We start from the raw sequence: 15046 nt of genomic DNA on the forward strand, positions 1-15046 counted from the left end.
TTGGAATTGCAGGTGAGTGCCCTGCAGGACCAGGGTACTTGGGAACTGGGTGGGGGAGGATTAAGCTTGGTAACCAGCTGCTCGTAACTCACCACACAGGTGCCGGCTCTGGGGTGCCCTTCCACTGGCACGGGCCCGGGTTCTCAGAGGTGATCTATGGCCGAAAGGTCAGCACAGGGTGGGGCTGAGACTTTGGGTTCACTGACTACAGCACAAAGAGTGACTTTGCTGCTCCCACCCTCAGCGCTGGTTCCTGTATCCTCCTGCAAAGACACCTGAATTCCACCCCAACAAGACCACACTGGCTTGGCTCCGGGACACATACCCGGCCCTGGCATTATCTGCACGGCCCCTGGAATGCACCATCCACGCTGGTGAGGTCAGTGGCTGGCAGACAGGGGCCAGGCTGGGCTGGGTCAAGGGGCCCCAACCAATCCCTGTGTCCCCCCTACTCCCAGGTGCTGTATTTCCCTGACCGATGGTGGCACGCCACACTCAACCTCGACACCAGCGTCTTCATCTCTACCTTTCTCAGCTAGCCAAAGGGGGTGGCTGGGGAGCCCGTCGCACACCAGCACATGCCCCTATAGTGCTCACAGATTTTATTACAGGGACAGAGGTGGCAGCGGCAGCCTCAGCCCAGTCCACTCTCACCTGCTTTTTCTGGCCCAGAGGGGGATGGGGGAGGCTCATGACCCAGCAGAACTGATGGGGGTGGGCTTGGGGACACCAGGACAGGGATCTAGGGACACAAACTATGTACAGCGGCTAGAGACTACTGCCCAAGGCCCTCCTGGGCCAGGGTACCGGGCAAGGCGGGTGAGTGGCTCACACACTCGCCCTGCCTCAGTAGTCCTCCACCCAGCCATTCTCGGAGATGAACGCGTCAATGACCTCTTTCATGGCCAGGTTGGGGATGAGCTGTTCCTGGGTCAGGGGGCTCCGAGTCACAGGGTCGAAATGGCCCACACGCTGCAGTGACAACAGAATCAGAATTAGGAGGTGCTCAGTGGGTGTGGGTCCTGCTCCCAACTCCCATGGGCCCTCACCTGCAGGTGCTCCTCAATGTCCTTGCGGTCATAGGTGATACCACTGGGTGTGATGCAGGGCTCCCGCATCAGCTCAAAGCTGATCTTGCCACACAGGTAGTCGGGTATATCTCGCTTCTGCAGCACAGGGTCAGGTCAGGGGCTGGGAAGGGGCACTGCTCCGACTCCTGCTACCCACAGACCCCAGAAAACAGGCAGCTCACCTTTCTCTTTTCGTCTACCTGGGAGAAGAGCTCATCCATGTCTGCCAAGTACTTGTCCTGCAAAGAACCAAGTAGCTATATATGTGGGCCTGACACCCCATCTCCCTTCCCCAAGCACCGAAACTCACAGACCTAGCAGGAGCCAGGGGCACCTCACGTCCGTCACACGCATGCAAATACACACAGGACCCACACTTGGGCTGGGGCACCCTCACATGCTTGGCCTCAATGCAGGCCTGTTGGGCCCGGAGGTGGCCATCGTCCTCATCACCCTCATGGTTCCGCTGACACTCTTCCAGCTCCCTGGAGGTTGACCAAAAGCTAATCAGAGATGGGTCTGGCCAGGAGGTCAGACTCCACTCCAATCTTAGGCTGATTCAGCCCTCATTCCCCTCCATCTCCTGCGTGCCAGAGTTGACCTTCAATAAATGATCGTGTTCACGACTCAGAGTTAACCTAAAAGTGGTGACTTCTGGGGGGCGCCTGTCATCACCACAGCCCACCTCTCACGCTCGGCCACAATGAGCTGTGTGAGGTAAGAGTGCAGCTCGTTCTCCTGGTGGATGCGCCGCTCCTCGATGCTGTTCCAGCGCTTCTTCTTCGCGATGCGCAGAGCACTGGGGATGTCATCCCCAAAGTTGAGCCGCTGCTCCTTGGCCAGGTTGTAGGCTGGAGGAATAGAAGATTTGGATAAACCTCCAGCCAGTCCACCCGCCTGGTCCCAGGCACCCTGGCACCAGCCAGCCTGTAAGCCCACCTCGCTGCAGGTTGGCAATAGCCTCATCATAGCTCTCCATCTCCAACTGGCATTGCCCCAGGAAGAAGTGTGCCTTCACAGATTGCCCGTCTAGCTCCAGGGCGCGCCGGCAGTCAGCCAGAGCTTGCTCATGCTGCTGCATCTTCAGGTAGCACAATGCCCGGTTGGTGTAATACACCGCCACCAAGGGATTCCGGGTCTGGAGAACAAGGGCAGACCAGCCAGCGTGAGGGAGTGAGCTCAGCCTACCCGCTCTGTCCCGGCTTGAAGCCCATAGCTGGAATCAAGACACTACAGGTTTCTCAGCTTCCAAGCCTCTGGGTTCTGAGGGAGGGTAGAGCCTACCTGAGCCCACCCTCTGGACTCCAGTGAGTCTTGTGAAGGTAGCTTTTCCAGATCTGTGGAAATCACCAGCTTTGGGCTTGGACTCCTCAAAGGGCAAGGGTCCCTGGCCCCCAGCCGAGTGGGCCTCAAGCACTCTGAATCTCCCACCCGCCACAGTTCTCTGGCAACCAGCACTGGCTCGGGAGCCGTAGCCTTGGCCCCTCTGGGACAAGATCATCACTGAGTTCTCACAGCCCAAGCACCACCCGCCTCCGAAAGTCCGGCGGGGGCGGCCAGACAGGGGCTCCGGGGAGGACGCGGAGGTGAAGCCGCAGCCCGGCCCCTCCCCTGGCTCGGACGCCGGCCCCCTCCCGCGGTGCAGGCGCACTCACGATGGCGCGGCCATAGCAGGCCGCCGCCTCCGGGTACTTGCGGCCCACGAAGAGCCGGTTGCCCTGCTCCTTGAGCTCCTGCGCGCTCGGGCTCTTTTCCGGGCTGCCGCCGCCGGCGCTCAGCCGCGCGCCGCCCTCCTTCTCCTCCTTGCCCTTCATGGCGCCGCGCGGCACGGCCTGGGCTCCGCTCCCAGGCTCCGCGCCGGGCCCGCCCTACGCCCTCAGCCCGAGCCCGCGATCCGCTCGGGCCCGGTCCAGCGCTCCGCCACCGGAACTTCCGGCCGCGCAGGTGGGCGGGGCCAGCGGGAAGGAGGGCCTGCGAGCGGGCGGGGCCGCGCGTGCACCAGACGCGAGGCGGAGGAGTGGGAGGGGGCAGGCGCGGGAGCATGCGCTCGCGGCAACGCGACGCGCAGCTTCTGAGGCCTGAGAAGCGCCGAGGTCGTCGGGGCAGGAGCCTGCTCGGGCGCTCCGACGCTCCGCCCCCGAGGCTCCGCCCAGGCGCGTGGGGATGGCGGCTGCCCGCGGGTTTGGGCTGTGAGGACTCGAGCAGCTGGGCCGCCATCCTAGGGTACCACGGGGAAGTGCTGCGGGCGCGCGCGAGCCCCCAGCGGCGGCTGGAAACCCTGGAGCGATGGTAGGACGGTGGGGACATCGGGCGGGCGGGCCGACCCCCATGGCTCGGATTCCCCGTCACCGCCCTTCCCCAGGTATCGAGAGGAGTTGCCCGCAGCCATCGAGGGCCGGGCGGAGAAGCACGTGACACGCGACGAGCTGGAGCAGTTGCTGGCGTGGAAACTGGCGGTGAGGAGCTTCCCACGTGGGGGACGGAGCCTTCTGGGACGGGACGTAGCGCCATGGGCGTGGCTTCATCCTGGGGGCGTGCCCTCGCGCCTGTGGGCGGGGCCCCTAGCGAGATCCACCAGCCGTGACCCCAGACCCGACCTGACCACCGAGGGGCCGCTTTCGGCCGCGCCTGCAGCAGCTCTTGACCACCAACTCCCCGGAGCTGGTGGTGCAGCGCTCGGCCGCCGCCTTCCGTCTCCTGCCAGACGTGAACGCAGCGGTCACGGAATTGTGCGCCCTCCGGGGCGTGGGCCCGGCTATCACCTCGCGTTAGTAGGGAGAGCTGGGCGTCCCCCCGGCGAGGTCGTGGGCGGGACCTGGCGTGTTAGTGGCCTTATCTGTGAAATGGCCAGATGGCCAGATACGTGACACCGAGAGTTGTTGGGAATGGCAGCCCCACGTCGAGGTGGGGCTGAGTGCTGTCCATTTACTTCCCGCGGCAGTCCTGGCTGCCAGAGCTCTCGAGGTAGCAGCCTTCATGTCTGAGGAGGCAGTGGCCGCAGTGCCTGGTCTGCCAGCCCTGCAGTACACCCTGAAGCACTACCTGCTCTATCTGGGCCGGGTGCAGGAGCGTGCCACAGCCCTGAGTCAAGGTGCAATCTGTTGGCGGCCAGGGAGGGCATCCAGGACTCTGGTCAGGGTGATGTGCAGAGTTATCCAGCAGGGTAGGGTGACTGGTGCCCCTGAGCCCCAGACTCCCTCTGCCCCACCCCAGGCAGTCCCTCAGGCTGTGGACTCCTCACCGTGTGGAGACAGCACTGTGGATCTGGGCTGTAGGGCAGAAGCTATGCCCTGACCTGCTGCCTGACCTCGGTCCCAGCCTGGCCACCCCTGAGGACACCAGGCCAGCCAAGAAGCACAGGACCCAGGCCTACTGACTTGGCTGTGGCCAAGGGCTTGCACACCTACCCTGTGATCTCAGGGCACAAGTCTTTGGACAGGGGGCTGGCTGCTGTAGGAGCTCAATAAATGCTTGCTGAACTCCAACCTGACTATGAGGCCCATGACCCTCCCCAGGGGCTCCCATCTCCCATACAGAGACACCTCATGCTGGGTGCAGAAAAGCAAGGGGGAAGCCCAGGCTGCTGCTTGTGTGGAGGGAAGGGCCCTCACAGTTTGATCAGTGAGTTGGGGGGAGACCAGCCCAGCCCGCAGTGCCCAGTACAGCCACCTGGTGCTGTGTAAAATATTTATTCACTCTCCAAAAAGGCTCAGACTGCAAGTCTCATGGGAGAGGCCAGGGCAGGGTCTCCTCTGGGGCCACCCTTGGGGACCTCCACCACTCAGCCCAGTCCATCAGTCCTATTCCTCCAGGCCTGGGAGGGGGCGGCCAGGGCTGGTGTAAGGCTTGGCCTGGAGTCAGTGGGCCACAGGGGCCACCTGCACCCACCAGGAAGAAGCAGCCTCAAGACATACATTCACAGAGGACGAACATGCAGGCCTCCCTAGTGGCTGGCCCACGGATGCTGCGCCCTGGCTGGTGTGGCCCTGACGGGAACTCTTGTCAGGGTGGCGGGGGAATGTGGGCACCCAGCAGGTCGTAGGCAAAGATGTTCCAGAAGATGGCGAAGAGCAGGAAGGTGCCATAGGCAAGCAGCACCACCCACCAGCCACACTGGTCTTGCAGGCGTTCCTCATAGCTGCGCAGGATGGTCAGGCCCATGCTGACACCCACCACCGCGCCCGCCAGGTGTGCCATGAAGCTGGGCTGTGGGCCTGAGGCAGGCAGTGGCGGGGAGAAGCGCAGCCACACGGCCCGGCCCACTTCGGAGCTCACTACAGAGGGAGGCAGCAGGTGAGAGGCACTCTAGCCGTAGGCTGAGGCCCCTCCACCCTGGCTCCCTACTTACTGCACACCAGGGCCAGCACCATCCTCAGCAGCTTGTAGGGACATCTCATCCCAGCCCAGTTCTGATGGGGTGTGAATAAAAAAGGCTGTGAGGGAGGCCTTATGGGCCCCTCCCCGCACCCCTCCGCAGGGGCTGCCCCGTTACCATGACGACATTGGCCAGGTGTGCAGAGCACAGGGCGTAGACCCCGCCGGAGCCCCCCACCACAGGGGCCCGCATGTCAGTAATGGAGACGGTCAGGGAGCCTGTGTGAGCAAGGGGAGAGCCGTGAGGGTGAGGCCCACCAGTGAGGTAGCCAGGGCGCACGCACCTGCCTCACCTGCCAGCACACCAGCCAGGTAGAGCAGGCTGATGCGGAGCAGGCCATGCACCATCTCCAGGGGCACCCCGATCATCAGCTGCAGGAGTGCGTTGAACCCCAGCTGCTCCAGCCTGGCCGTATGGGACAAATGGGTGTGAAGGGTGGGGTCCGCCAGGGGGCTACCAGCCCCCTGCCCCCACCTCGAGAGGCTGAGCCCTCCCGATCCAATCTGAGGGGTGCCAGAGGTGGGCCCACTCACCCAACGTGCATGAACATGTAGGTGAGAAAGCGCCAGGCCCGAGCACGGTGGCCTGGGTGGTATACGAGGGGGCTTTTCATGTACTCAGGGTGGTAGGTCTGCAGCACCCACTTGTTGAGACGGGCTCCGTAGCACAGGAACACGATGATCTGGGAGGGACAAGCGTTGGGGCCAGGCAAGACCAAGGGTAAGGGAGGCTCCCGGGGTGGTGGGTGGTGGACAGGCAGGCCCACCTGGGCGAGGGTGACCGAAGCCATAAACACAGGGGGTGGGCAGCTGCGGTGCCGGTAGAAGTACCAGTGGCGGTCCACCTCTCGGGGCAGGATCTCATAGGCCACGTAGCGCACGAACCGCTTGTAGACACCCAGTCCTGGTTCATCCAGCAGCCCGTCCTGGGGCAGTGCCCGCTGTCCATTGGCGATGGCCCGCTTGAAGCTGCTTGAGCGCTTGCTGCTGATCTGGGGGCGGGGCCTAGGCATAGGCCACCATACTCCCCCCATGGCCACCCCTCCTGAGTGGTCCACCCCGCTCGTCACAGGGTCTGAAGCCCTGCCCCATGGCTATAGCCCTCCCCAATGGGAAAGGCAGGGAGGAGGGGCCGCCTGCCCAACCCACTCCAGTCAGGGCACTGTGCCCGCACCCCAGCTGCCCACCCACTGTGGCACTGACCAGGTCCACCAGCTCCTGGTAGCAGACCTGGCCCCGCTCGTTGCTCTGGGCCAGGGCCACCAGCATGTCCAGTTTGGCCGGGTCCAGGGGCAGCTCATGGCGGTGCACCAGGCCAGCGAAGGTGTCCGCACCGATGAAGCCGGTGTTATCAGGGTCCAGCTGCTGGGGTCGGGGGGCCAGCGGCCAAGGTCTGAGGGTGGGCCGGGCTCCACGACCACAGGGCTGAGCCATGTCAGGCGGGAGAGGCAGGCTCCGAGCACCCTGGGTCCAGGCCCCTGTGCCCACATGGTCCCAGGAGCTAGCTGTAGGCACCGGTACCTAGGTCCCCGGCCTCTAGCTCCGCTAGCTCTCCAGCCGTCTCCCCACCTCATTTCTGCCTTGCCCATCCTGGAAGGGTAGGGCCAAGGTCTGAGGGCAATCACCAACCCTTTTGCCCCTCCCCAAGCGCCCTAGTCTGGCTCGGTCTCGTGCAGGGGACCAAGGTCGTGCAGGGAAGGGGCTGCGCTGAGGGTCTCAGAGCTCCGTCCCCCTGGCCCACCCAAGGGCGGGGGGCCGGCAACGGGGGCGGTGCCGGCGCCCCCCACCTCTCCACGCACCTGCTCCTGGATAAGCTGCAGCAGCGAGCTCCTGTCCATAGAGCCAGGGCGGGCCGGGGGCCGGGGGCCGGAGGCCGGGGTCGGCGGCCGCGGCCGGGAGGGGCTTCTCTGCGGACTACACCGCTCCGCCCCTGCCCTCCGGCTCCGCCCACTCCGCTCGGCGCCGCGTCACGGAGCCGCCCGCCCCCGCCGCACACGCCGCCGCTGCCAGCCCAGCCACTCGCGGTCAGGACACGCGCGCGCCCCGCACGCGGACGTGCCCGGGCAAGAACTGCGCGGGGCGCTTGGCTCCAGTGCCGGCGCCCCCGCCCCGCCCCGCCCCGGGCTGCAGCTGTTCGTCTCGCGGGGCAGCAGCCGGGAAACTGAGTCACGCGCGGCACGAAAGCCCCTTCTGCGCCCACCCCTTTGCCCCGGGCTGGGCCTCAGCGCCGACGCCACCTTCTCGGGGAAGCCTTCAGGGAACAACCCATTGCTGGGGACTCCCCCCACCGGGCTCCCTGAAGGCACCTCCCTCCCTGTCAGACATGCTTGCCGGTCCTGGCAACAAGGCTCCACGGCCCCAGCGGCGAGCACTGAAGCCAACAGGGCAACTAGCAGGGTTGAGGGAGGTCCCTGCAGCAGGCCCTGCTCAGTGGGTGGGGACCAACACAACTTGGGCTGGAGGTTCCTGACTACTCCTGTGGCCACAGCGCTAAACTGACCCATGGACACGGGGGTGGGGAGAGCCCCCAATTGACAAGACCGCAGCTGGGATGGAGAGGAGCCCTACTTCCCAGGGAGGACAGGTGGACCCCCTACAATAAGGAAGGTGACTGGCTATGGGAATGTATAACCATAGCAACCCCTCAGAATGCCTGTGCAGCCGACCCTGAGGACAGATGCAGCAGGTAGAAGTAGCATCCTGCCCTGCCCAGCTTCAGTAAGAACTGCACCAGGGGTCCTCAGGTCACCGGAGGGATGGCTGAGACAACTTAAGGGTGTGACCCTCCAGCCCCTGTTGGGTCAGGCCTGAGCATCCCCTGCCGAGGAGGCACCTCCCCCGCCTCTAGAAACAGCTTGCCAGGGCTGGGGGCCCTGACCTAAAGCCCTGTCGCAAAGGATGACTAATTACAGGAAGTAGAGGGGGTACTTGTCTGGCCAAGGTCCTCCACCCAAGCACACCACATACTGCCTCTGCTCCACGCCCAGAATGCACGCCAGAGTGAGCACCTAAACTCCAAGCTGAGCCCCCTCCTCAGCCCAAGAAAGGTTCTCTGTCCTCTTGTCCTTAGGCTGGAGCTCTGGCTGTCTCCTGCCCAGTGGGAGGGGCAGAGGCCTCTGGGTGGGGTGTGAGAAACAGGGCAGCTCCCCCAGACCAGGGCCACCTCGCACACCAGGACATTTCAGCACGTCCCAGAACCCCAGATCCTCAGCACACCTCAGCCAACCTGACAGGACGCTGAGGCTTGGGTAGTGAATACACCTGGCTGTGGAGAGGGGTCACATCAGGGGGGTCCTCAGGTATCAGGCCCCCTCCAGCCTCTCACCCTCAGGCCAGCATGGACCTCAATGGACTTAAATGCTCTGAGGCTGCGGCTGGGCCATAATTGGTCCTTACCCTGGCCTGAGACCTCAGGATGGTGACCCAGAGAGGAGGGGGGGGGGGTCAGGAGTAACATTCCCAGCCCACACCCAGACCAAAGACACGTTTTAGTTAATTCAAGAAGTCATCCTCAGAAAGCAGGACCCAATATGTAAAAGACACAAGTGAAGTTTAATCAGGAAACCCAATCTCATATGTCTTCTGGGAGACGCACAGCCCTGGACCTGTCTTCAGATTGGGGGGTGGGGGCGCGCACAATGGTCCAGCCATTTCTTGCCTCCACGCCCCTGCCTTTAGCCCAAAGCTCTGCCCTCTTACCCCCTTCATACCCTCTGGCCACATGGGACCAGGAAGGAGGAGTGGAGCCCTGAGAATTCGGATCTGGGGTCACTGACTTCCTCACCCACACCTCCCAGTCCCTCCAACACATGATGCCCACAGAAGAGGGTCATGCCCGGCACCTGCAGCAAGGCCGGACACAGGCTGCTGGGAGCCAGGGCCACCCACAGGGCTGAGGCAGGGGTGGGGCAGCAGGTGGACTGTCCTCAGGAGAAAAGTTGAGAGGGTCTCCATCCCCACCAAGCAAGTGGCCCCACACCAGCACCCTGAGATCAGACTGTGGGGTCTGGGACCTCATCGGCTCTTCACCAAGATCCTGTAGAGTGAGAAGCTGAGAACGGCAGCGACGGCAGCCCCGACGGCCCCCAGCGCCACCCGGAGCCAGAAGGAGGTGGCATGCAGCTCCCCGTGGACAAGGTGTCTGCAGGAGAGAGGGGAGTCTTGCTGCTGTAACCCCACCTCCGTCTCCTACAAAGTCCCAGAGCCCCACTCAGCTGCTCTGTGTCAGTGCCCAGCATGGCAGTACCCCCAGACTAGAGGGCAGCCTGTGAGGCCAGGCCCCGAGGGCCCCGCCTGGGCATTGGCACGGGCACCAAGGCCCACCCTGCAACCTTGACTGACTCCAGTCCTGACACCACAGCTGTGCCACTCTCCTGGGACAGGGAGGGGTCTCCCACACAGGGGCTTCGATCCTGGTACCCACGGGAAGGCGGCCATGGTGGCGAGCCGGGTGAAGATGGCCGCGCGGGGCTCGGCTGGGCCAGCACAAGAGAACAGGGCCGGGGCGGGCAGCCGGTGCCTACGGCAGAACTCAGTCGGAGACAGACCAGGCAGCAAGACGCCTTCGGGCAAGTCAGCCTTGGAGGAGACGAAGAGGCAGGGGGTCTGCCTGTCCATGTAGTGGCGCTGCAAGGGGAGGGGCCATGTGAGTGTGCTGGGGGACACCTGCCCACAGCCCTGCTACGCAGCAGGGCCCCCAGGATGGGCAGGACCTTGCCTTGTAGACACTGGCGCACAGCGAGAAGGACCTGGGGTGGCTGCTGTCAAACATCAAGCAGGCGATGTCACAGGTGGCGTCGGCCGAGGCGGTCAGGAGGCTGTCTGCACCCACCTCACACAGCTGAACAGAAAGGGTGGCCTCAGAGGGGCACAGGCTAGGTCTCCCAGGGCTGCGTTGGGCGGCTCCCTCAGCGTGCACGCTCTAGGCCTACCCTGGGGACCCCGCACTCACGATCAGGTACTTCTCCTGCCCGTTGACCTGCACGGTGTCGATGGTGTAGGCAGAGGGCTCCCCGGCAGGCTCCCCAGCATCCTGGTGCAGAGAAGGGACGCCCCTGAAGCTCACTGCTTGGACTCTTTCCAGAACCCCTGCCCCCCAGGTCCATGCACGGCACACACGGACGGACACTCACCCCCAGGCCATGGCCAAGGAAAGCTTGCAGGAAGGAGGACTTGCCCACTCCACGGGCCCCTACCACCTTGCACAAGAAAACGTTTCTCTGCGTTTGTCCCTTCTCCTGGTCCAGCCTCTTATCCCGGGTGACTGTGGGCAGGGAGCAAGGATGAACGTGAGGGAGGAATTGCCGGGGAGGCACTGGCTGGGGGCCGGTGTGAAAGCAGGCACCCACCTGTGATGGCGTGGGCCTGGGAATCCTGCTCGCAGAGGGTGGGGAAGCCCAGGTAGCCAAGGTGCTCAAGACAGTGCTGGACGTCCAAGTATGTCACCAGACTGGGGATGGGAGAAGTGGGGATGTGGCGTTACAGCAGGGCAGAGGGTGAGGCCATGTCTCAGTGGGTGAGGGCTGCACTTACGTCCACTGGCAGAGATACCCATGCAGGGGCAACCGACCGGCCTCGGTGCGGACCGTGCGAGGGAGCTGGGGGCCCCAGGGAGCAGCAGGAAACACGCTGAAGAGGCTCTGCAGCTCTGCTGGCGAGAGGGCGCCATCCCGGTCCTGTGGACAGAGGAGCTGCGGTGACATGTGCGGGCGGGTGGCCAAGGGGGGGCTCAGTGGGGCCCAGCGCCCTCACCTGGTCATGCTTCTCGAACATCCTCTGCACAAACTGGTAGCCGCGGTGGTTGAGCTCGGTGCTGCATCCGGGGGGCACACGGAGCCTGTGGGTGCCGGGATGGGGGTGGAGCTGTGCACACCTCCTTGTGCTCCGCAGGGCACCTCCTCCAAACACAGGCCATCCAGGCAGGCAGAGTCCCCCCGCCAGGGAGAGACGCCCCGATGGCCCCCAGCACAGGGTCCAGGAGCCCCAGGCCCCATCCGACACAGATGGGAGGCGAGCCCTGAGCCCAAACGCCACTCACGGTGGGCAGAGGTAGTTGGCTGTCAGCTCAAGCGAGTCGCCGTAGCCAAAGCGCCTCAGGATGGTCCACGTGGTCTCGTGGCGGCCTCGCTGGATGAAGAGTGTGTTCAAGAAAAGGAAGCCTGCTCAGGAGAAGCAGAGAAAGGAGTAACACCAGGCACAGCCCGGCCTTGCCCCACACCCCACACCCGATGTAGGCAGGGTGTCGGGCCTCACCGTCCAGGGTCAGCCGGTCATCTCGCACGCCTCCTGCCACATTCTTGCTCACCACCACCTTCACGTCCTCCAGGGCCTGTGGGGCAAGAGGGTGCCCGAAGCAGGACATCTGCTTCCGAGAGAAAGTCGCCGTTAGTCAGCCAGCTGCCCTCTCCATCCATCGTCACCAGGGGAGCCGAGGCGTGGGGTGCGGCTGCAGCTGGGAGGGTGGGTACCGCCAGGAGACAGAAGGGGGCGCACCTGGAAAGCGTTGAGCTCCTGGTCACTGAGCACCTGGTCCATGTCCTGGTCTGAGAGCCTGAAGATGCGTGTGAGGGCCTGGGTGCACTCGGGCATCAGCTGTGGGGACAGCGGCTCAGCACCCCCACCACTCCCTCCTGCTCGCCCTCCCTACCGGTGCCTTCGGCCCACCTGCTTGGCCTCAGGGTCATAGAGGGGGGCCGTGGGGTGTAGCACGGCCTTCTGTGCGTAGTAGAACAGCTCTGAGATGTTTTTCAGGTTCTTCGCCGAGCACTGGGACACGTGGGAACAGACTCAGAGGGGGAGGCAGGGAGGCCCCCTGTCCTCGCCTCTGCAGTCCTGGCACCCCCAGGGCCCTGCCTGCTCACCTCCACACAGGTCTCGATCTCAGGGAACTGGCTCATGATGGGCAGCACAGCCTCCATGGAGCCCCCCGGCCGCAGGTCCGACTTGTTGCCCACCAGGATAATGGGGACCCTGGGGGAGAGACCCACGATCACCAGGGATCAGGGAGCTGGCGGGGCCCAGCCCCCCTCCCCGAGCCCTGCCTATTACCTGGCCCCCCTCTTGGTATTCCCATTCACCAGCGGGATCCATTTGGTTCGGATCTGAAAGGTAAGACCTGGCCATGAGGATGGGGGCCTGCCCGGCCCACAGCTCCCATGTGGAACTCTCGCTTGGCTCGAGGAGAGACAGGGGAGATTGAGGGCCACTGAGAGCCAAAGTCACGGCCACTGGCAACAAGACCAGTGGGGAAGAGCAGCGGGCGGGTAGGACCTCATCTGATCCTAGCAGTTCCCAAACACCCACAAAGGGCCTGAGATCAGCAACTCCTCCCACAGGCCTAAGAGATTCAGACGCAAGGCCATCCACGCTCTCGGTGGGAGACAGGGTCATGGAAACTCGGGGGAAGCTTTGGGGGCCCTGGCCAGGGTGGCTCCGTGAAGCTCCCCAGTGGGGCCAGCCACTGGTGCAAGTTGCCCAGAACCCAGGTCAACTGAGCGTCCGCCTGTGGTGTGTGCAGAGAACAAGTGGATGACCAGGCTCGGCGCCAGTGACAGAAAGCTAGGATGGACAGAGAGTTTCCTTGCTCACCTTCTCAATAGTGGCCTCCTCAGACACGTCATACACCACGCACACCACGTTTGCCTGTTGGAAGCAAGGAGAGGGATTGTACGGTGGGATCTGAAGCTCCCTGCTTCACTCATAAGCTAGACAAGACAGGGCTCAGAGACTGGGGGAGCCCACCCTTCCAGCTGCTCCCAGGCCGAGTCACTGGCTGTTGGCTAGGCACACCTCAGGCCAGCCCTTCCCTACCCACTTCTGCTGCAGATGCCAGGCCCCAGTACTGCAGCTCTGGTCAGTGAGTCCCCTGAGGGCTCAGGACACAGCCACCCTTAAACTTGACTCCCCAACCCCAGCCTCAGCCCTTCGCTCCCTGGTCACTACAGGAAACAGCAGCCAGAGGACAACAGCACAAGGTAGGGGATGATGGCAACACAGTGGCTGCGGCCTGTACCCTTGCCCAGTGGCACCCCCAGAACACAGCAGATGCTGCAAAGGCAGCAGCCCCACCAGGAGCTGGGTCCAAGCACAGGTCCTCCTGTGCAGAGGAGAGCAGAGAGCTAGCTGTGCAGCCCACAGCCCTGGTCATGACACCCGGTGCAGCCCAGAGGCCCAGGACAGTGGGCTGGACTAAGGAGTGGGGAATGGGGGTGCTGGGCACATAGCTGCCCAAGGGATCACTTTCAAGGACTTGGAGACTGCTCCCCAGGGTCCACCAGAAGAGGGAAAGCTAGGCACGGAGAGCTGTGGGCTGGCCAACCACACATGCAAGAGGAAGGAATGGGCCTTCCTCCTGGCTCCCAGCAGAGTGCGTTACAGGGACCCCAAAGACTCTCAGTGCTAACAGGTCACAACAGAATTAGCTAGGCTGTGAACACTCTGGGCACCTTAATCCAATCCCTCAGAGACTGAAGCCGATCAAGCCAGGGCAGCCATATCCCCAAGGCCTGAGCCCTGACCCCCATGCCCAGCACCCCCTTCCCCAGGACCCACCGTACCTTGTGAATCTCGTCCTGAAGCTCCTCGACTGTCTGCTCAGCCTCTGGGTGGAAAAAGAGATCCTACTGCAGACCTGCCGGAGACGCCCGCTCCTGGGCGCAACCGCGGGCGGGCGACCCCTCTACCTGAGTAATCCACGATGTGGGTGGGCACCTTCTCTGGGGTGACGTCCGCGGGAATGGTGATCTCTTCTGCCCGGGGAGGGACCTGGGGCAGACGCGGCCGTGAGGACAGCCGGGAAGGGCGGAGGGCGGCGGCGCCCGGACCTGGGCCCTTCTTGGGCGCGGGGGCGTGCTCGGCCTTACCTCCTCGGGGAACTCCTCGCCAACCAGCGACAGGATCAGCGACGTCTTCCCCACCTGGGCTGCGCGGGGCGGCGCGGTCAGCGCGGTGGCCAAGGTCGCGGCGCCTCTCCCCACCCCGGCCCCAAGATCCCTGACCAGGCTCGACCCCCGCCCGACCCAGGCCCAGACGCCTACATACTCTCGCCAAGCAGCAGGATGCGCACGTCCCGCTTCATGCTGGCCGCCGGGAGCTGCAGTCCGACCCCAGTTCAGGCCCGGCCCCGGCCCACAACCGCAACCCCCGACCCGCGCTGTAGCTGCGCCCGCACTTCCGGCCCCCGCCCGCGCAGCCGCCCTAGCGAGGCGGGCAGGCCAGACCAGCCTAGCTGCCCGGCGGCGCCACCGCGTGGGCGCGCCGGGTACTGCCGGCGCCGCCGGCCAGGGGGGCGGGGCCTTTGCCCAGTGCCGCCCCGCCCCCGCAGCTCCTGCTCAGGCTCCCGCGGCTCTCGCAGGGGTCAGGATCCCTGGCAGGGAGCAGGAGGTCTGGAGGTTGGGCAGAAACTGAGCAGGCAGTCTGGAGTGACCAGGAGACAATGCCTCAGTGCAACACCCACATTTATTTGAACTGTACAAGGTAGAAACAAAAGCCCAAAGGAAAAGAGGCAATAAGCACTTCATACATGTTCAAGGTCTTGATGATTTGCATACACTCCTGGGCAGCCGGGTGTGGAGAGGTGAAGCCCACCCAGCCATCCTGGCCCA

At 64.1% G+C, this 15046-nt stretch overlaps 5 protein-coding genes across 7 annotated transcripts in view; 2 read left to right on the plus strand and 3 right to left on the minus strand.

Annotated features, from left to right (window-relative positions):
• JMJD8 (jumonji domain containing 8) overlaps nt 1-539 on the plus strand; it is a 1603-nt gene extending 1064 nt beyond the window's left edge. Inside the window, 4 exon segments of the mRNA XM_007472160.1 lie at nt 1-12; nt 100-167; nt 245-379; nt 459-539. The exon segment at nt 1-12 is cut by the window's left edge and continues 7 nt beyond it. Coding sequence (XP_007472222.1) covers nt 1-12; nt 100-167; nt 245-379; nt 459-539 — 296 coding nt within the window.
• Nucleotides 540-588: 49 nt separating this feature from the next.
• STUB1 (STIP1 homology and U-box containing protein 1) lies at nt 589-3011 on the minus strand. The gene is made up of 7 exons (XM_007453608.1): nt 2726-3011; nt 2010-2208; nt 1756-1921; nt 1468-1555; nt 1253-1309; nt 1050-1166; nt 589-972 (listed from the first exon to the last, which is right to left on the minus strand). Exons 1-7 carry the CDS (start codon nt 2882-2884, stop codon nt 847-849), a joined length of 912 nt encoding a protein of 303 aa, XP_007453670.1. The 5' UTR covers nt 2885-3011; the 3' UTR covers nt 589-846.
• Nucleotides 3012-3111: 100 nt separating this feature from the next.
• Nucleotides 3112-4446, plus strand: LOC103078926 (uncharacterized). Its single transcript, XM_007453676.1, has 6 exons — nt 3112-3359; nt 3433-3524; nt 3676-3837; nt 4012-4170; nt 4230-4233; nt 4296-4446. The coding sequence occupies exons 1-6, from the start codon at nt 3112-3114 to the stop codon at nt 4444-4446; spliced, it is 816 nt and encodes a 271-aa protein (XP_007453738.1).
• Nucleotides 4447-5072: 626 nt separating this feature from the next.
• On the minus strand, nt 5073-7282 carry RHBDL1 (rhomboid like 1). Of its 3 annotated transcripts, none has more exons than XM_007453610.1 (8): nt 7244-7282; nt 6648-6806; nt 6212-6436; nt 5979-6127; nt 5738-5850; nt 5563-5663; nt 5419-5479; nt 5073-5344 (listed from the first exon to the last, which is right to left on the minus strand). In XM_007453610.1, the coding sequence occupies exons 1-8, from the start codon at nt 7280-7282 to the stop codon at nt 5073-5075; spliced, it is 1119 nt and encodes a 372-aa protein (XP_007453672.1). The 3 variants fall into 3 exon arrangements, with proteins under 3 accessions (XP_007453672.1, XP_007453671.1, XP_007453673.1); XM_007453609.1 differs by having other exon boundaries at nt 6648-6809; XM_007453611.1 differs by lacking the exon at nt 6212-6436 and having other exon boundaries at nt 6648-6809.
• Nucleotides 7283-9458: 2176 nt separating this feature from the next.
• RHOT2 (ras homolog family member T2) lies at nt 9459-14523 on the minus strand. The gene is made up of 19 exons (XM_007453612.1): nt 14484-14523; nt 14306-14364; nt 14126-14207; nt 14000-14043; nt 13032-13085; nt 12492-12544; nt 12305-12413; nt 12108-12209; nt 11937-12035; nt 11697-11805; nt 11482-11602; nt 11196-11280; nt 10977-11119; nt 10793-10893; nt 10571-10707; nt 10396-10476; nt 10162-10284; nt 9868-10070; nt 9459-9585 (listed from the first exon to the last, which is right to left on the minus strand). Exons 1-19 carry the CDS (start codon nt 14518-14520, stop codon nt 9459-9461), a joined length of 1869 nt encoding a protein of 622 aa, XP_007453674.1. The 5' UTR covers nt 14521-14523.
• Nucleotides 14524-15046: the final 523 nt, after the last annotated feature.

This window comes from Lipotes vexillifer, unplaced genomic scaffold, assembly GCF_000442215.2.
Source record: "Lipotes vexillifer unplaced genomic scaffold, Lipotes_vexillifer_v1.1 scaffold914, whole genome shotgun sequence".
NCBI classification, from domain to species: domain Eukaryota; kingdom Metazoa; phylum Chordata; class Mammalia; order Artiodactyla; family Lipotidae; genus Lipotes; species Lipotes vexillifer.

Coding starts and splice junctions, on each gene's coding strand:
- STUB1 (XM_007453608.1), bottom strand. CDS start 2,884: ATGAAGGGCAAGGAGGAGAAGGAGGGCGGCGCGCGGCTGAGCGCCGGC. Junction 1,167..1,252: donor AGGTAGACGAAAAGAGAAAG/GTGAGCTGCCTG, acceptor CCTGTGCTGCAG/AAGCGAGATATACCCGACTA. Junction 973..1,049: donor ACATTGAGGAGCACCTGCAG/GTGAGGGCCCAT, acceptor TTGTCACTGCAG/CGTGTGGGCCATTTCGACCC.
- LOC103078926 (XM_007453676.1), top strand. CDS start 3,112: ATGCGCTCGCGGCAACGCGACGCGCAGCTTCTGAGGCCTGAGAAGCGC. Junction 3,525..3,675: donor GTTGCTGGCGTGGAAACTGG/CGGTGAGGAGCT, acceptor CGACCTGACCAC/CGAGGGGCCGCTTTCGGCCG. Junction 3,838..4,011: donor GGGCCCGGCTATCACCTCGC/GTTAGTAGGGAG, acceptor TTCCCGCGGCAG/TCCTGGCTGCCAGAGCTCTC.
- RHBDL1 (XM_007453609.1), bottom strand. CDS start 7,282: ATGGACAGGAGCTCGCTGCTGCAGCTTATCCAGGAGCAG. Junction 6,128..6,211: donor CTTCGGTCACCCTCGCCCAG/GTGGGCCTGCCT, acceptor TGTCCCTCCCAG/ATCATCGTGTTCCTGTGCTA. Junction 5,480..5,562: donor ACCTGGCCAATGTCGTCATG/GTAACGGGGCAG, acceptor ACACCCCATCAG/AACTGGGCTGGGATGAGATG.
- RHOT2 (XM_007453612.1), bottom strand. CDS start 14,520: ATGAAGCGGGACGTGCGCATCCTGCTGCTTGGCGAGA. Junction 14,044..14,125: donor CCACATCGTGGATTACTCAG/GTAGAGGGGTCG, acceptor TTTTCCACCCAG/AGGCTGAGCAGACAGTCGAG. Junction 11,603..11,696: donor TGACCGGCTGACCCTGGACG/GTGAGGCCCGAC, acceptor TCTCCTGAGCAG/GCTTCCTTTTCTTGAACACA.